This window comes from Choristoneura fumiferana, chromosome 11 (genome assembly GCF_025370935.1).
Source record: "Choristoneura fumiferana chromosome 11, NRCan_CFum_1, whole genome shotgun sequence".
Classification (NCBI taxonomy): Eukaryota; Metazoa; Arthropoda; class Insecta; order Lepidoptera; family Tortricidae; genus Choristoneura; species Choristoneura fumiferana.
Window position 1 is genome coordinate 6,699,606 of NC_133482.1, and position 18,358 is coordinate 6,717,963.

The following is an 18,358-nucleotide window of genomic DNA, read 5'->3' on the forward strand; positions in this document are numbered from 1 at the left end:
TTGGATGTACTGTACTTATACTCTTTGTACTGTACCTAGTGCTAAAAGTGGCAATATCAATATTTGTTGGTTACGCTATCAAACTGACCGTCTTATTTGAATTTTAGAATTAAATTTATTCAACACTTGGAGTGTCACTTTCTGACTTTGATGAACAATCTTGCAAATAAAAAAATAAATAAAAAATAATAATAAGTTCGTTTATTTTACCGCTTTTATTTTTACCTATAACTCTCACCTATAGCAATCGCGGCCTATTGAAACAACATTGTAAGGGCGTTCATTAAATAAAGTATTTCATAAGTTAATATAACACAGTGCCTACCCAGTAACTAAACAATTTGTTAGCAAATTTGAGTTCAAATATTCGAACAATCAGCAGTTTTAATGTGATTTCATATACTATTATATTTCAAATCTGTGATTGTGACATTAACCGCACTCGACATGTGATGATGTGAGCGCCATGTCACCTGAAGTCGTTAATGTATAGGAAAATACTATTTTAACAGTATCTCGAACACTCCGTCCAATGTCACTTGTCAATTGACTTATTTGACATGACATTTCGGAAACGAGCCAAAAAATGTCATTCGCCTTCGCTTGCCGTGATGTGATATGATTGTATCTTTGTGTGAGAAGAGAAGCAGTTGTTTCGAAAGATTGATCACAAAACAACGGAATGTTTTCTGGTTCTGGGACAGCGACGTGCTTTCGTTTCATACATTTACACCAGTATGTTGATGCGATTTAAATTGCTTGTTATGATATAAAATGAACCGTTCAAATAACGTTGCGCAAAATTCCCAGCTAAACTTGACTACCGACGATGGTGCTCCCAACAGTACACCTCTACGAGTTACCAATAGACCAGCAGCATCTAAACAAAATGGACGTGAATCAGACGACTTGCAAGATCTTAAAGGAAAAGTGGAATCACGACTGCTGTCTATGTGGAACAATGTGAAATTCGGCTGGACAGTAAAATTAAAAACAAATTTTTCCAAAGAATCACCAGTATGGCTCTTAGGTCGGTGTTATCATCGAAAGCTAAGTCCGACTGGCTCCTTGGAGTCGTCTACTGAAATTGGCACAGAAGCCACTGCTCTCCAACCCATGGAACAGATTTATGGAGAAGGAATTGAAGGTTTCAAATCAGACTTTATTAGTAAGGTGTGGATGACTTACCGAAGAGAATTCCCCATCATGTCTGGCTCATCATTCACTACAGACTGTGGTTGGGGCTGCATGTTGCGAAGTGGCCAAATGCTTTTGGCACAAGCACTTGTGTGTCATTTTCTGGGGAGGACTTGGAGATGGACTCCAGAAAAACCCATCCAAAATGCTAGAGAATTCCATGAAGACTGCCTCCATCGGATGATAATAAAATGGTTTGGGGACAAGTCATCAGTCAACAGTCCCCTCTCCATTCATCAAATGGTGAAATTAGGTGAAAACTTAGGCAAGAAGCCTGGTGACTGGTATGGGCCAGCTTCAGTGGCCCACTGCCTGCAGGCTGTACTTGCTGCTGCTTCTACAGAAAATTATGAATTTGACTCTTTACAAATTTATGTTGCTCAAGACTCTACTGTGTATGTAAAAGATGTTCAAACTTTGTGCAAGTTACCAAATGGAAGCTGGAAGTCACTTATTCTTTTGGTTCCTGTGAAGTTAGGCACAGACAAATTGAATCCTATATATGGACCCTGCCTCACTTCAGTCCTCACACTAGATTTCTGTATTGGGATCATAGGGGGGCGGCCTAAGCATTCATTGTACTTTGTGGGCTATCAGGATGACAGACTGATTCATTTAGATCCACATTACTGCCAAGAAATGGTTGATGTGTGGCAAGCTAACTTTCCACTGCAGTCCTTCCACTGCCATTCACCAAGGAAGATGCCGATTAACAAAATGGATCCCTCCTGCTGCATAGGATTTTATCTTGCAACTGAGAATGACTTTGAAACATTTGTAAATGTTATCAAATCCTTCCTTGTTCCACAGGGAGTCTCTTCAAACAATGAATACCCAATCTTTACAATACATCATGGATCTCATAGTTCAGTTATGAACCCACCAAATATAAGATACTCTATCTATGAATCAGAGCAGAACTGGGTTACTCCTGGTATACATGATAGTGATACGGACATAGAGTCTGAGGAATTTGTTTTAGTATAATTGAAACCAAATGTTATGTTGATGCTATATTAAATATTGTGCCGACAATGTATCCTGGCAATTAATCTGGTAAATTATCTAGAAACATATTTTATTGGGTTCCTTAAATATGTAAAACATATCTTATTAGGTTTTAAGTTATTTAATAATTCATTTATGTCAATATGCTCCATGTTTATGCATGAAGATATAAATCACAGAAGTAATAATAAGAGGCATGGATATATCATCCATTGTATTTTTTTTTCAATAAATTATGTGCCCCCTTTTTATGTCTTCCGGTATTAATGGGATAGTTATTTTCTTTTATTTTCTTAGAGTTGGTTAAGTTGCGGTATTGATGAACTGATTACCTTTTTTATAGCATCATAAACCCATTTTTTAACTGTAAATGTATGGCTTATAGTCATATATGAGCTTCGCGCTTTAAGCTGGCTGGCATGACATTTATGTGCTGTTTTTATTAGTTCTGTGATATAAATAAATTATGTTTGTGCTGGAATAGCATAATGTGCGTTACGTTTCCCGGCAAATTAGAGATCCTAAGGCAGTTGTCTCACCGCCGGCGAGGAAACGATTGGCTATCGACTATTTTCTCGCTCAAGAAACGAACAAAAGATATAAGATCCTGTGTGAGTAAAAGAGACATATATATTAATAGTTGATCGCTGGCGGTTCACACTGCCGGCGAGAACTCGCTCTTACATCTTTTGTCGCAGCGACAAGAGCTATAAAACTCGCTGAGCTATAAAACTAGCTCAGCGATACTCGCTCAGCGCTGTTGTTAGCTTGGCGGCCGCCCGGCTCGAGCGAGTGGAGCGAGTAATCGCCCGTCGTGCTCGAACACTCGCTTTTCACTGCTCGCCCACTCGTTTCTAGTTACTCGCTCATCGTCGGCGGTGGGACAAGTGCCTAAGGCGCGTGACACTTACATAGTGATGTATGTTCAGAAACATGGTCTTCTTAAATAATGTGTAATCGTCACCTGCCGCCATATAGTCTCTTCACTTTGGGAGTGCCACAAATGTGTTCAAGGCTTACCTTAATTTAGTGACTGTCATAATTTTTTAGCAAGTACCTAATGCTGATTGATCTGATGCAAACTTAAGATATGTGAGCACTTATCATAGTTAAATTATTGTTAGTCTAATAATTATGTTGAGCTAAATTTTATCAATGTACTTAGTCTTAATTTTAAAAACACATTTATTTATTCTTTACTTACATAAATAAGACATGTAATGTTATGCATATTTTACCTACTGTACCTAAATCTGGCCACCCTGATTTAAATGTGTATTAATCGGGTGTAATTAAAAACTACTATTCCTGCTTGTACATATTATTTGATTCAAAACCAAACATTTAATGATGACAAATAAAAACAACTTTTGCTAAAATATTGTTTTATATTTTATTGATCATACATAAATTGTTTCATTGATACAGTTTTAATTTAATGTATTTAATTTAAACTCTGATAAATAATCGTGGTCTAGTCATAACAACCTTGTTTGGAGATCAACCCTAATTAGGGGATATAGGTAGTCATTCACGATGACGCGTGCCATGGTTCTTATTACAATGTCATTAATGTCTTATTTTGACAAAATCACGCGTCTTCGTGGATGGCACTAGTGCCAAAAATTGGAATGGGAAAAAAACCCTGCACATAGGGTTATATTGAAGAAAAAATTAAATCTATATCTTCAAACTACAATATTATAACATTACAATTTGTGTCAAATGTCAAATGACGTTAACTTCTCCAGGACACTATTGGCCTAACTATTACTGTTTATAAAAGATTTTTTAAAATCCGCAACCAAAGTTTGAAATCAAAAGATTCACACATTTAGTAAAACAAGGTTAAAAAAGTGAGTTTTATGCCACTCATATGATGTGTCACGTCAATCACGTTAACGACTGTGAAGGTACCTATATTACGTACGAAAAAAATTGAATTCGAAAATATATATTTTTTCTTTGCAGTCATTAACTAATTACCAGGTAGCTTTTATCAATGAACTAAGCCGCCTTTCGAAGTTAACGGCAACCAAGAAAAACATGGCGTATAAATATTGAGCCATTCTCAAATACTCGCACTCCATTAAATATTATTCGCACAACACTAAGTAGGAGATAAAAGCTCTGATGATAAAATAATGCAATTTTTTAAACAATTTCATAGCAACTTCAGCAGGTTATATATATTGTATGAGCAGTGTGGCGAGTTAAGTTCACAAGTAGAAAGTTTCATAACGACGTATTATTACTATACCTAGTAATGTTCTGTATTTCAATCATTCAACATGATAGAGATAAAATCACGAACTAAGCGCATTTTAAAGAGAAAAATTGTACTTAAGTAATACTAGAATCCTGACTACCCTTAAGAAGTAAAGACAAAAACACTTGATGTACAAAATGTCCAGTATGTCAAAGACCAAATAATTACTTGTTTGTTGTTGTTTGTTAAAATAACGAATACAAGCCATAATACACTGACTAATAAAGTATTTAGCATACTGAGAATACGAGTTTGAATTATAACAAAATCGTGATAATGAGCAATGGCTCTACACATAGAAGCGCACAGGGCTATTCCCAGCTATCCTCAGCCTTTTGTTCACACCGTGAATTGCTGGGATTTTTATTAAAGAAAATATCCCAGTACTTTGCATGTGGACTACTGAGAATATCCCAATAAAGGCACTAGTCCCACCGACGGCGAGTAGCGAGAAGCGACACGTTTAGTACGAAAATTGTATCGATTTGTCGAAATTTTTCATACTAAAAAAAACACTTGCTTCTTCAATATTTGCTGGACGGGACAAGTACCATAATTAGGTACATGTTAAGTTAATTTTTGTCTTTGACCGGGGGTGGATGTCTGATGAAGTAATGCACGGCGTTGTAGACGAGATGTGGCGCGACGTTGTGCAGCGGATGCACGCGGTTGAGCTCGTTGCGAGGCGAGCCCACCACGAAAGGGTCGCCGGCGCCCGTGCCGTGCTGCGCGATGGACAGCCCGCTCAGCGTGTAACACGTGTGGTATATATCGCGCGCTCTGGAAAAATCCATTGTTCTATTTTAACAAATGTGGTGTTTTCTAATTAGACTGCATGAGCGTCAAAGTGTCAATATGCTAAGTTTAGTCAATGACTGCGCTTTGTACACATAAAATTAAGACAATGCAGGCCAGTAATGGTAGGAATGGAATGAATTTTGTGACGCACAGGCGAAGGCTTGCTGACGCTAATTTTTGCTTACAATGATTTACTCACTTGCCAGGTTTATCTACCAGACCACCTTCACTAGCTTGGCAGCAGACAATAATGTACTCTTGTAGGGCCCCCTGATTAAACAAAACTGTCTCTATCAATTCTTTCCTATCTGAAACATACAATATAAAATTTCCTTTATATAACTATTAAATATAATTATAATTAGTAAAAAACATTTAGGTCTGCAAAGACATTCAAACCTTGTGAAAGAATGGCACTTATAATCGGAAATGCTGCTCCTTGCCAAAATGAGTAACAACCATCAACAAGTTTGTTAGTCCTTCCTTGAAAACCACCTTCGAGTCGCATTTGGCGATTAGCACACCACCTCAAGAGGGCCTCCACATCACACAGCTGAGCTCGGTTGAGCAGCGCCAGTGAGGCTATCCCACAAAAAGCATATCCTCCATGGGCTTCCATGCCATGGCATCCTGCAAATCCTCCTTCATATGTTTGACAACCAACTATCCATTCTGCTGTTTTGTCAAATAATAGATCCGTATAAGTATTAGTCATCTTAGCTACACTAATTGCACAATAAGCTCCTCTTATATCTTGCTCTCCTCCTTTGTGCAGAGCAAAAGAACCGTCAACATCTCTAAGTGTCCACAAGAATTTCTGCAATGAGCTTCTGTCTATAGAATCATAAGCTTCATCTGTTCCAATGATGGCTAAAGAATTAATTGCTGCATATGTGGTTCCTAAATGAGGATGTTGGCCAGGTCCACCTCCGTAGCCCCCATCCTCATGTTGACAGTGAGTCAAGAACTGTACGGCATCAGATAAGGTTTCTGAATCTGGCATGTCATCTAATATCCATAGTGAATGTAATATCCAATAGACAAGCCATGGTCTGCTGGCATCCAAACACTCATAGCCTTTTGGTAAAGTCTTCAGCCAAATTTTCAATTGTTTACTATGCACTCGTCTGTTTAGTAGCGGCAAATCTGGGTCAATGGAAGCTTCTTTCTCAAACTTTTTGAATATTTTGAGTACAGCCACCTCAACATCTAGCTGAAATTAAATAAACTTTAGCTACAATATTTTTTGAACACAGTATTAGCCTTTACCCACACGGCTTTGCATGTCTATAACATTAACACAAGTATTCAAGATTATCAATTATTATTATTATTTTCAGCAATGGTAGTTAATAAAACATGCCTTGACAGTAAATAAATAAAAATCAAGGTAGTTTTGAAGGACGGTTAAAAAATTTATTAATAATTTGTGGGTAGTTTTGTTTCATAAAACGTATGTGGGTACTTGGGGAGTTACAGTGACAAGTTAAAACGCTGGTTGTGGTTTGTTAGTCTAACAACTGGTAGCATGGTGTACGGATGTGTCACTCTGAAGATGGGCTCTGGTTGAGTTCGAAACACGTCAGTGTAGTGTGGTGGTGGTGATAGATGGGTTTGTGTGATTTGTGTGTGTTCTTACAGTGTGGAGGTGGAGGAACTGCATGAACACGCATATTTTGCATAAGCTTAGCTATTGTAAGGTCGCGGGTGAGCAAGGAAATTCTTTTAGTTCATTGATATGGACCTCCGCAAAGTAACGCCTGATTCAATAAATTATTTTGCAATTAAAATAAATGCAAAACATATTCAATTCCGAATATCACAACTCAAAATCTCAATGCAGGTACACATTAAAAAAAAACTAAATTTATCGAAAACTGAGACTTTTACTAAGGTATTTTTTTTATATTTGATAGATGACTTTGCCCACCCATCACTCCGTTAACTTTTTCAATGTCACACTACTTACAGGACCCCCTGTAGATTATTTCCACAGTGTTATTACTCAAGGTACAGCTATGTAAATTTGATCATAAAAACACAACTACAGCATTATTAATATCTAAATAGATAAAATTGTACACTATCTTTTCGCAACACAAAGATTCTCATGATGTAATAAACCATGACTATGTTAGTCATAAAAGATGGTACAAAAAATATTTAAATTAAATAAATCTTTGTTTCTGACTTACAACAAAAATCACTTAATTGTCAGTAATAATAATTATTAAAACATCTCTGAATGTTCAACTACCTGGTCCGTAGCTGTGTCAGTCACTTTTTTTTCTGTGTTAAAAGCTTCTGCAGAAATATTTGCATAGCATCGAATCTCATTTTCCATTTTTACAGAGAAGATCACAGTGCAATGGTCAGACAGATCAAACACCTGAAAGCTTAAAATAGATAATTAGGGCATACATTGAGATGACAATACTCTCGAAACTGTGCCAATGGTTAAGAGGGCATTGAGCCACTACTATGCAGCCAGAATAATGAGTGGAATTAAGATTCTTGTCTTATAAATTATTTTTGTGTTAAAAATAGTTTTTGTCCTATTTCCACTATTCTTAATATGAAAAGTACTTTTATTTCTTTAGTATTTAAATATACATGCACTAACATAACTTCAGGTAATAGAAACAACCAGATGAATGAGTGAAATGTTTAAAATATACCATGACCTTGAAGATGAAGAAAAACATAGCAAGGAACCCTGCACACATTTGTTAAGAAACTCAATGATGAGTGTGAAGTTTGTAATCCGCACTGGATCCACATGAGAATTATGTTCCAAGCCCTCTTATTCTTCCTGGCTTGTGTCCCATAATGGGAAGTATACATATAGGCGGAGATGAATCTTATTTCTAGGGGTCATTAATAAAACATTAGCATCGCTCTGTACCCTCTTAACAAAAATAACCGAGTGCATTGACTGTATACAAGATAGATAACAAGCAGCTAATGGATTAGCTTTAAATGTGATCTAAATCTTGGGTTAGTCCACTAGCTCACACGTTTTGTATTTATTGCATTGTAAATGTAGACTTCTGTGTCATTACCTATCTGTTACCGTATTAACTACATATTTTATTAAAACAAATATTATTCTGCAATCTTATGTTGATCTAACCTATATATTCCAGTTTATCACTCAAACGTTACTTACATTACAATATAATAATTGTAGCTACTTTTTCTTTTTTACTTCGACTTAGTTCTATTTTTCTATTAAAAAGATTTACTCGCTCGATAAATAATGCATTTTTCGAAATCGAAATGTCAAAAATTTCTATCTATAAAGTAATGTCATCAAGACGTCGATAGAATTAGAATCGACTTGCTTGAATCGATCACATTCCGATACCCTTAAGGCACGGCCACATACAAATCGCTCGACGCTCGTTTCCAACGTCAAATCTAGTCACGTGACATATAGCGATAAAGCTGAAAATCGGCGCAACGAACGAAACCCATTCGTTGGTGCTCGTTGGACCGGTGTGTACGCGCTATTAGCTCGGATATTAATGTGCGGCCACATGCAGTCGCTCGTTTGCAACGATAAATCAGGTCACGTGACGACGTACGACGCACAGTCTGTGGTAAACGCCTGTCACTGTCAGTGACTGTCAGTCAGTCAGTGACTGTCACAGTCAGTCAAAGTTAGTCGAGTGTTCGTGTTCGTTTCGTGTAAATTGTACTTATTATATTAGTTTAGTGTACGATATCGTTTGTACAAGTATATTAAATTTAATTTATATTCAATATGATGCCTGGAAGGATCGGCAATCTGCCAATAGCGGCGGAAAACCCCCTAGGACTGTCTTGGCATGATTCGGCGTGGATACCTATGTTAAGTCCTGCCAATATTATGGACTACTTTTCAGAAAGATCAAATCCTTTTTTCGACCGAACTTGTAATAATGAAGTTGTTAAAATGCAGCGCCTCAGTATGGACCAATTACAGTAAGTAGTTTGGCAATCATCATTAACATATTTACTTAGTTCTGATTGGCGGTAATATGGACTATTTACTTTTTTTATTTATAGGTCTATGACTGGTTTAGAGTACATGCTTCTACATGTCCAGGATCCCATCTTGTATGTAATTCGTAAACAACATCGACACAGTCCCAATCATGTTATTCCACTAGCTGATTACTACATAATTGCTGGTATTGTATATCAGGCTCCTGATCTAGCCAGCGTCTTAAACTCTAGATTGGTAAGTAATATAATTCAACTAAATCTGCTATGCTCCCACCTAACCCCCACCCACCCACTACATAGTCTGTTTTCTTTTTTATTTAATACAAATAATTATTGAATTTATATTAAAAACATAAGAACTTTGTATTTGTTTGTTTGTATTATGTTGTGTCTCTGTAACAACATGTTAAAACAATCCTAACTTACTTGCAGACCACACTATCCAAGATCAAGAGCGCGCAAACATTTTGTCCCAACTCAATGCAAGCATTGCAGAAACCGTAAACACATCTTGATCGTTGTACGATTTCCGCCATAGTAAACTTAAAAGAAATATATATTGTGATATAAATATTTTCGTTTATTAACAAAATTAATTTATTTTATTACAAGCTTTTTTACTTATCTTGCCTTGTTAGTATGTTAGTTAATTAGTAGGTAATGGATAAAATTTTGGAAGCTAAACATGACTAAATATGCATTTTCAGATTGAGTTAAAATGTGTGTAAATCAGATGACAATGCAATATTATTATGATATAAAGCTGATCTGATGATGGAACTGGAAGGTGGCCATAGGAACTAGGTATTAAATCTATATAACCACATCGACTTTGGGCTCCTTTGATTTGTCTTGACAAGTACTTTGGTCCTAGATGGTAACAATGGATAACAAGTACAGTCAGTAAAAAAAGCTGGCAATATAAATTTATTTTTTCTGTGCGCGCAAAACATTTAGTTTCATTGTTTCTCACTCATATGATGGACGGTATACTGTGTGAAGGCATTTAGTACTTAGTAAATACCTGAATCTATCATCATCATTGCTCATATTTTTATCTAATACCTTAGAATCTCCGAATTTCGGAGATCTCGGAATTGCTTGTTTAAAGGTATTAGATAAAAATATGAGCAATGATGATGATAGATTCAGGTATTTACTAAGTACTACATGCCCTCACACAGTATACCATCCATCATATGCTTGAGAAACATTGAAATGATTGTTTTCAGTTGTCTGCAGTACATCACTTGCAATGTTCCTTTGAAGAAACAATGTCTTATTCAAGGTACCATCCTAGTAAAGGGTACTGGTGGGATTTCAAGGCAAACAAAACTGGTAAGTCTACTGTCTCAGATACTTATTATTTTTAACCAAATTAAAAAAGTCATCAACTTATGTAGGTAATCAAGGTTATCAAATTATCAATTTGGTTCTATTTTTTTAGGGTTCCGTACCCAAAGGGTGCCAACGGGACCCTATTACTGAGACTCCGCTGTCTGTCTGTCTGTCTGTCCGTCTGTCTCAGGGCTCTATCTCTTACTTAAGCCGTAAAAGTTAGACACTTGAAATTTACACAGATTATGTATTACTGTGGCCGCTATAACAACAAATACTCAAAATAAAATAAAGTTACAAATTAAAGAGGGTTGTCATACAAGAAACATGTTTTTTTCAGCGTTTTTGGTTGCCAGGCGTTTTTAGCCGTTGCTAAGGCGACCGAGTCGAATAGCAACGGGTAGCTATGTCGTTTGAATATTTACCTTTAAGTTTTATTTTAATGATGTTTTATAAAAGCTTCGATAGTATAATATAGTGACTGTCTGATTGTGTGGTTTATTCGTTTTTGTGCAAAATTAATAAAGCAATTTATGAACCACAAACCTCAATGAAGCCAACTTTGTTAAGCGCTCGCCAAATCCAACCGTATTAATCAATGTTTACCTATTGTTTTTTACAAAAAAAAAAACATACTAAGTATTTAACACTATTTATAAATACATATAAATAAAAAACCGGCCAAGAGCGTATCGGACACGCCCGAAATAGGGTTCCGTAGCCATTACGAAAAACATAAGTAATATTTTTCTAAGGATTTCGTATTTTGTACGGAATATTCCAAGTTTAGGTACTTGTACTGTTACATATTCTGTGGTTTACCTACGTATATTTTATACCTTAGGCTGCTAGTTACTCTTAAACTACTAATAATTCTCAAGAAAACTTAATCGTTATAGTTTTCCATGTAAGTTTGATATACTTACTACCATGATACCATCAAGATTTTTTTCAAATTTTGAAATTTTCCACCCGCCGATTTAGATTTTAGAGGGGGGCGGACGTTCGATTTGAATGAAAATCGTTTTAGCAACTCCCTAATGGTTTTAAAAGACCTATCCAACGATACCCCACACTACAAGGTTGGATGAGAAAAAAAAACACCCCACTTTACGTCTATGGGAGGTGCCCTAAAAAATTTTTTTTTAATTTTATATTGTATCATTTTGTCGCCATAGTTTATATATATATTCGTGCAAAATTACAGCTTTCTAGCATTGATAGTCCTTGAGCAAAGCCGCGGACGGACAAACAGACATGGTAAAACTATAAGGAACTAAAAGAATTTCCTTGCTCACCCGCGACCTTACGATAGCTAAGCTTATGCAAAATATGCGTGTTCATGCAGTTCCTCCACCTCCACACTGAAATGTATAGGGTACTGTTATAGGGTATGGTGAAAAATATAGTAATTATGTAATTTTAATGAAAAAATATATATTTCGATAACTGTGTGATTTTGTTTCTATATTTATCCTATGATGTATATTTAATATCTCCAACTTATATACTATGGTTCAGATTACAACATGTAAAAAAACAGTCCGAAAATTTAATTTATCTTAATTTCGTCCTTATAGGCGATAGAGTACTAATCAAAGGCTGATTTTTCACGACCTGAAAGTCACATTAACAAAATCATTAACAGTTTCAAAGAAAAACACCTTGAGATATATAAAACCATCATCTATGTAACTTCCAATGAGAACATCCTTAAAATGAGTTTCAAACTTCTGTTAACGTTTTCTCAAAGGTGTAATACTTAACATGTGTAAGTTTAATGTTTTAAGAAAAAAAGTATATGACTTAGGGTCATGATTCTTTTTGTATTAGATACCGTAAGGTCGGGGTACTTTGGCCCTGAAGGGTAAATTTGGCCCTTGGGATTAACTCGGTCCTGGTTTTATTATTGCTTTGAGAATATATCTGTTTGCCACGTGGTTCGATCACGTTTTTACATATTGATTTTTCGTTTTATTTTACGTTATTATGTCGTTTTCATATGGGCCAAAGTAACCCTCCAATGGGTCAAAGTACCCCGACCTTACGGTAGCTAATTTAAGGCAGATTTAGGATCTATGCTTAACTCAATACCAGGGATGTTACGGAGCTCCGATTCCGTTCCCGTTAAGTCGGAACTTCCGTTTGATATTAAACATCCGTTTCGGTTCCGGTTCCGTTATTTTTGAAACGGAAGTTATATCGGATGTCAATGCTTAGCGCAGCGACTGGACATGAGTGGCGTACACCAAAAACGTATACAGAGGGCTAATTATAAATATTTTACAAAATAAGCATACAAAAACTGTCATTTGATTTTGATTGCGAGTGTCAGAAACGTTACGCGATAAACCCTCAGGTTTAGTAGACCTACCCTTAACATCTCGTCCACCTATCACTCGGGCTCCGATTCTGGTTCCGGTTCCGATTCCGTTTCTGATTCCGATAAACTAAATTGAAAACATCTGGTTCCGCTTTCGGTTCCGATAAAACCACATCCGTTACATCCCTGCTCAATACCTGCCATAAGGGGGGCCTGCCCTTTTGCTACGGATTGCCACATTTTATCTACATCCATATATTAAATCCTCTATCATGTTTCAAGAACCATTGAGAATGACCTGCATTAACGAGAACTAGGTAGGTATGTCTGCCCCACGAGCTGCGCCCGCTGCGCGCGCGACGACCTGCTGCTGTTTGTGCACGCGGCGCGGCGCGCCCCGGTGCTGTAATAATGTATGAAATCTCATTACGGTATCGTAATGACCATTACGATACGGCCGAGTTCATAATAGAATCCAATGTCGTAATGCTGGTCACATTATCTATGGTTTTTGAATGCATAATGCAGGATTTACTATATGGGGGTAGAATTGTAGATAAAATAGCATATATTTTTAAGGTCTCAGCCCCTTCAGCACCAGTGCAGTATCAGCTCCTAAAGAAACATCAACTACTCCCAAAGAGGAGCCTTCAACAGTGTTCCAGCGCCAGAGAGTAGACATGCTTCTGGCTGAGCTGGTGAGGCAATTCCCGTTGCCTGTGGCTCCCGCTGCTCACAACCAGGTAAATTTAATCTTTATTGCTAGTAAGGGTAACAATAGTGTTTTTTTTACTACTTTATGAACCCTTGCTGCTATCAAAAAAAAATATGGTGGCTAAGGAGAATTTCATACCCATTTGTAGTGTGACATACATACTTTCTACATTTTTTTACTAACAAGTATAAAATATGTGTTAACAAATTGTTCATAATGTCTCAAACTATTTTCGATTTTTTACCCTTTTGGGTGCTTTTTTTTCTGTCTATAGTTTTTGATTTACTTACATGACACACTAATGTTTAACTTTCTCCACTGTCTTGCCTGCCTCATCTAGCCTTTATTTGTTGTTAATCCTATTCCTACTAATATTATAAATGTGAAAGTTTGAGTGAGTGAATATCTTTGTTATTTCTTCACGCTGAAACGGCTGCACGGATTTGGATGAAATTTGACATAAAGTTAGTTTATAAGCTGGATTGAAACATAGGATACTTTTTATCCCGATATTCCACGGAATAGGGATAAATTCTCAAACTAATAACCGCTGGGCTTAGAGTCATGAGACATGGGTGTTTTAATTTAACGTAAATAAAAACCACAAAGTAATTTTAGGGAATTCCCACGAGAATTTAATAAAATCCCGGAATTTTAATTCAACTGCTGTATCTAATGATTTACGCGTGCGAAGCCGCGGGTAAACGCTAGTGATTAAATAAAATATTCTTTTAGACAAATGGAGTTACTGTGAAGACAGAGAACACAAATGATAAGGACAAGCCATCAGAAACAAATAATGTCAACAATATCACTATAAAGCAGGAGCCAGTCGACCCCAGCAGCTCAGACATGACTAATGGAGCAATTCAAGGTCATGAGATCAAGACTGAAATCAAACAAGAAAATATGAAGCCTCCACCAGAGAAAAAGCCTCGAGTTTGATTCTATATTTTTATTACAAAATTAAATACCAATTCCCTGTTCATATTGTAGTGTTTTAAAAATTCTATCTAAAACAATACACTACAAATTAAGCTTTTATTTCACGCCCATCAAGCTCATCAATATTATGTTACCAAGACATCAATAACTTTGATGGTACATATTTAGGTTGGTACTTAAGTTCAGTTTAATTTATGTATTAATTAGAAACACATATTGTTTTGTCAGTGTTAACAATTATATACAAAGTACAGCACAAGGATTAGGTCAAACATAATAATAATAATGTAAGACTGGCAAAATGTAACAGTAAAGTGTAAACACTAGTAAACATTATAATTAATGAACAACAGTTAATTCTAATTATTCAGTTTCACTTAAAATACTCTTCATTCTTTTCTTTTTGTGTATTATACAAATTCACAATATTTTCTTGTGTTCCTGTTCCTGTAATACACATCTGGCAATTAATCCGCCTTGGATCAGGCAGATTAGTCTCTTTTGATTCATTTATCAAGTGTGCCCTGAAAATATAATAAAGACATACTTAACATATATTCTAAGCATAAATTACTCTGTAAATAAGTTAGTAAATATAGAATAAGTGTGCATTATGCCAAATTATGTGTATAATTACCTGTGTGCTTCTTTGAATCCTAAGTCGAATCCAAAACTAAAAACCTTGTTCGTATCCAGCGTTAAAACTTGACTGAAATGATGCATTCTGACCGTCAGAAGCGCCATCCATATAGCCGAGCTAAAACATTTAAATCCCAAGACCATAATTTATTCATATATAAAAAAAAAAACTAAGAAATGGTGTTATGAATATTTAATATTTCGTTTCGTATGCTTACCTTATGGATAGGTTCGAAAGCTCGAGCCCGAGTTTTTGCAGAGAGATTCGCACTTTCGTCCATTTGCTATGTGTATAATAGATGGAAATACCATAAGTACATAATACGATACGACAATAACAATAACCAAATCCAGCAGGGCTACTACGAAACTCGTAACTAAGTTCGTGTCAGGCGAAGAGCGAGAGGGACCGCACGACACGATCTTGACTCGTAGTAGCCCTGCTGCTGCTGAATCAGTTTTTTTTTTCCTGGCTTGTGCGGCTTGCGGACTCCATTTGCGCGCCAGAATCAACGAGTTAAATAACGTTATTTCTCTTCTCTGAGTAGTCTGTGAAGTTAACAAATAAATAAAGAATAACACACATTTTATTTGTGTTTGATTACATTTCAGGTGTGATTTCCAATGTCTCAAATAGTTTTCGCGGTGTGGTAGGTATTCGGATCGTCAAATAGCCGCGCTTAAAAAAAGCGCGGGAAACGTTCTCGTTTCTTGTGTTTGTAATTGTTTTTGAAAATATTGTGAAAATTGAATTTTTTAGCTGACAAGAGTTGATTATTCGGGTATTGTAAATAATAGTACAAGTATTCTATGTAAATTTGTATATTTTTTGTAAGTTATAGTGTATATACTGGACATATAAGGGTAAGTTTTTTGTAAATCTTTGTACTTCAGGTAACTCCTTATGGAGTTACCTGAAGACCCAGGGGGGACTGCCCCAGACATAGGACATAATGTGACCATTGTAGATGGATCTAGCACTGATGGCTCTTGTAGCCAGGATAAATATTAATAGGAGGAAACGACACTCTGTAAAAACATGTCGCATTGAACAAAAAAAAGGTCGAGACACGTCATGGCGAGCCTTTGATAATAAAAGAGGACGATTGTGTTTGCAATGTTGATGATAGCCGTCAAAGAATGCATAGTATATTTTGCAAAACCAGCCCCAAGCCACAGTCACATCACACCATTTTCTACAGCTGAATAGTATGCCTGCTACTGTTAACGATCAGTACCACCTCAATTATTGTCAAACTCTAACTCCACATCTCACAGCTCCCCAACCAGTAGGCAGACTGATGTACCAGAAATCAGATGTGCACCTTTTAATGTTCATGTACAGCGAATGCAAACCTCGGAAATGATAATGTGTCTCTACATCCTGTAGTGTTTTGGGAAGTTCCTAAGGAAAAATAATGTATCTCAAAATCGTAAATGGGAGCTTGAAACGCATTGGAAGAAATAGAGTGACTATTTCTTCAGTGATTTTTCAGGCTGCCAATAACTTCTTGACCAACCCGCCTTGTCAGCATCAAACTACAAGACTTTTATCCCGACTTTCTCTGTCCACCCGGTTGGGAATTGTACGAGGAGTTTCCCTCCGAGTGGTCAGAGGAAGAAATTCTTAGAAATATATCTGTTCCCATAGGCTGTGGACCGATATTAAAAGTAAGACGGCTGAAAAGGAAAGTTATAGAGTCAGGTGTCAATGAGTTAAAACCCACAGAGTCGGTGTACTCCTTTGATGGCCAAGTTTACCTAAACGCATATTCATGTGCTATGCAGCACTACCTGTAGACCTATACATTTATCCTACTTAACAATGCTACAACTGTTGTCGCTTTGGGCATGTCAGAGGTCAGTGCCGCTCAACCCCAGATGTTACAATGTGGTCAGGGACTACTGGGAAAAATGTGAAGTTGATGATGAGCATATAAGATGTTGTCTGTGCAAAGGTTTCTCACCTAGCTACTGATAAAAATGTTTAGAATTTGAGAGACAAAGAAAATATAAAGGAGACCATGGCTAAAAGCTGTGTGTCAATTTTGAAGCTAATAAACAACACCACCTATTTCAAAAATTTCGTATGCTGATGCATTGCTGAGTATAATCCTATATGGAACAGAAAAGGATTACTCACACACTAGTCCAACTACATCATACTCACACTCTAGCCCAACTACATCTTATAAGAAAACTATCTTTATGAAACCTCGCTCCCCACCTCAACCTAGATCTAAAGGATATGATGTGGCAGCGCATAATGCCTTGACAAAGGGATTATGACATGCCTGTCACTAACAAAAATATTTATAAATCTAATGAGTCCACTCAATCTGTGAAAGAAATAATTCTATTGATCATTAAGTTACTGTCCCAATCTGGATTGGGTAGTAGTATCTCACCGTCCACGCTGCCCCTATTATGAATTTTTTCACTCAACTCTTAACCGATAATGAACAGCCAATTTCAAATCCTTCAATGGAACTGTAGAAGTATAATACCAAAGAAAGCTGATTTACTCTATTTAATAAATAAATTTAATTTAAAAAATTATAGCCTTGCAAGAAACTTGGTTAAAGCCTTCATCCAATTTCAGGATATAGGATTTTTCCTGTATAAGAGAGGACCGCTCTGATGGATATGCCGGTGTTGCTTTGCTTGTAAAGCATGGCATTCCTTATTCACATATTCCCCTCCCTGCTCATAACAATGATATATCTATAATTGCTGTTTCCGTTAATAATATCTGTTTTGTCTCATTATATATCCCTCATCCTTCTTCAAACTATTTATAATGAAGTAAATCACTTTATTGACACTGCTTCCGAAGCCTCTTATTCTTCTTGGAGATTGGAATGCCCAACATCAATCTTGGGGTAGTTCCACCACCAAATTCCTATGGTAATCTAGTCATTGATATGATGGAACTGCCCATAATCTTTGCATCCTAAATGAATGGTTCTCCCACCCGACGAACTGCACCTGGAGAGGGAATAAGTTGCCCAGATGTTTCTATTTGTAGTCCAAACTTATTTTCTTCTTTATCTGGAAGGCCTCTCCTCTTTCATTTGGAAGTGATCATTTCACTATTCTTTTGTCATTTTCCGTTTAATAACTCTCCTACCCCAAA

At 36.5% G+C, this 18,358-nt stretch overlaps 3 protein-coding genes across 7 annotated transcripts; 2 read left to right on the forward strand and 1 right to left on the reverse strand.

The window, feature by feature from the left end:
• Nucleotides 1-556: 556 nt before the first annotated feature.
• Atg4b (Autophagy-related 4b) lies at nucleotides 557-3,584 on the forward strand. Its single transcript, XM_074094246.1, has one exon. The coding sequence runs from the start codon at nucleotides 775-777 to the stop codon at nucleotides 2,182-2,184; it is 1,410 nt and encodes a 469-aa protein (XP_073950347.1). The 5' UTR covers nucleotides 557-774; the 3' UTR covers nucleotides 2,185-3,584.
• A 1,071-nt stretch (nucleotides 3,585-4,655) lies between these two features.
• On the reverse strand, nucleotides 4,656-8,586 carry Fntb (Farnesyl transferase beta subunit). 5 transcript variants are annotated; one of them, XM_074094249.1, is made up of 5 exons: nucleotides 8,442-8,586; nucleotides 7,530-7,661; nucleotides 5,672-6,485; nucleotides 5,472-5,580; nucleotides 4,656-5,254 (listed from the first exon to the last, which is right to left on the reverse strand). In XM_074094249.1, exons 2-5 carry the CDS (start codon nucleotides 7,614-7,616, stop codon nucleotides 5,047-5,049), a joined length of 1,218 nt encoding a protein of 405 aa, XP_073950350.1. In that variant the 5' UTR covers nucleotides 7,617-7,661; nucleotides 8,442-8,586; the 3' UTR covers nucleotides 4,656-5,046. The 5 variants fall into 5 exon arrangements, with proteins under 5 accessions (XP_073950350.1, XP_073950351.1, XP_073950353.1 ...); XM_074094250.1 differs by having other exon boundaries at nucleotides 7,530-7,668; XM_074094252.1 differs by lacking the exon at nucleotides 8,442-8,586 and adding an exon at nucleotides 8,335-8,422.
• A 322-nt stretch (nucleotides 8,587-8,908) lies between these two features.
• On the forward strand, nucleotides 8,909-14,626 carry MED6 (mediator complex subunit 6). Its single transcript, XM_074094253.1, has 5 exons — nucleotides 8,909-9,238; nucleotides 9,323-9,497; nucleotides 10,495-10,600; nucleotides 13,503-13,666; nucleotides 14,374-14,626. The coding sequence occupies exons 1-5, from the start codon at nucleotides 9,039-9,041 to the stop codon at nucleotides 14,581-14,583; spliced, it is 855 nt and encodes a 284-aa protein (XP_073950354.1). The 5' UTR covers nucleotides 8,909-9,038; the 3' UTR covers nucleotides 14,584-14,626.
• The last annotated feature ends 3,732 nt before the right edge of the window (nucleotides 14,627-18,358 follow it).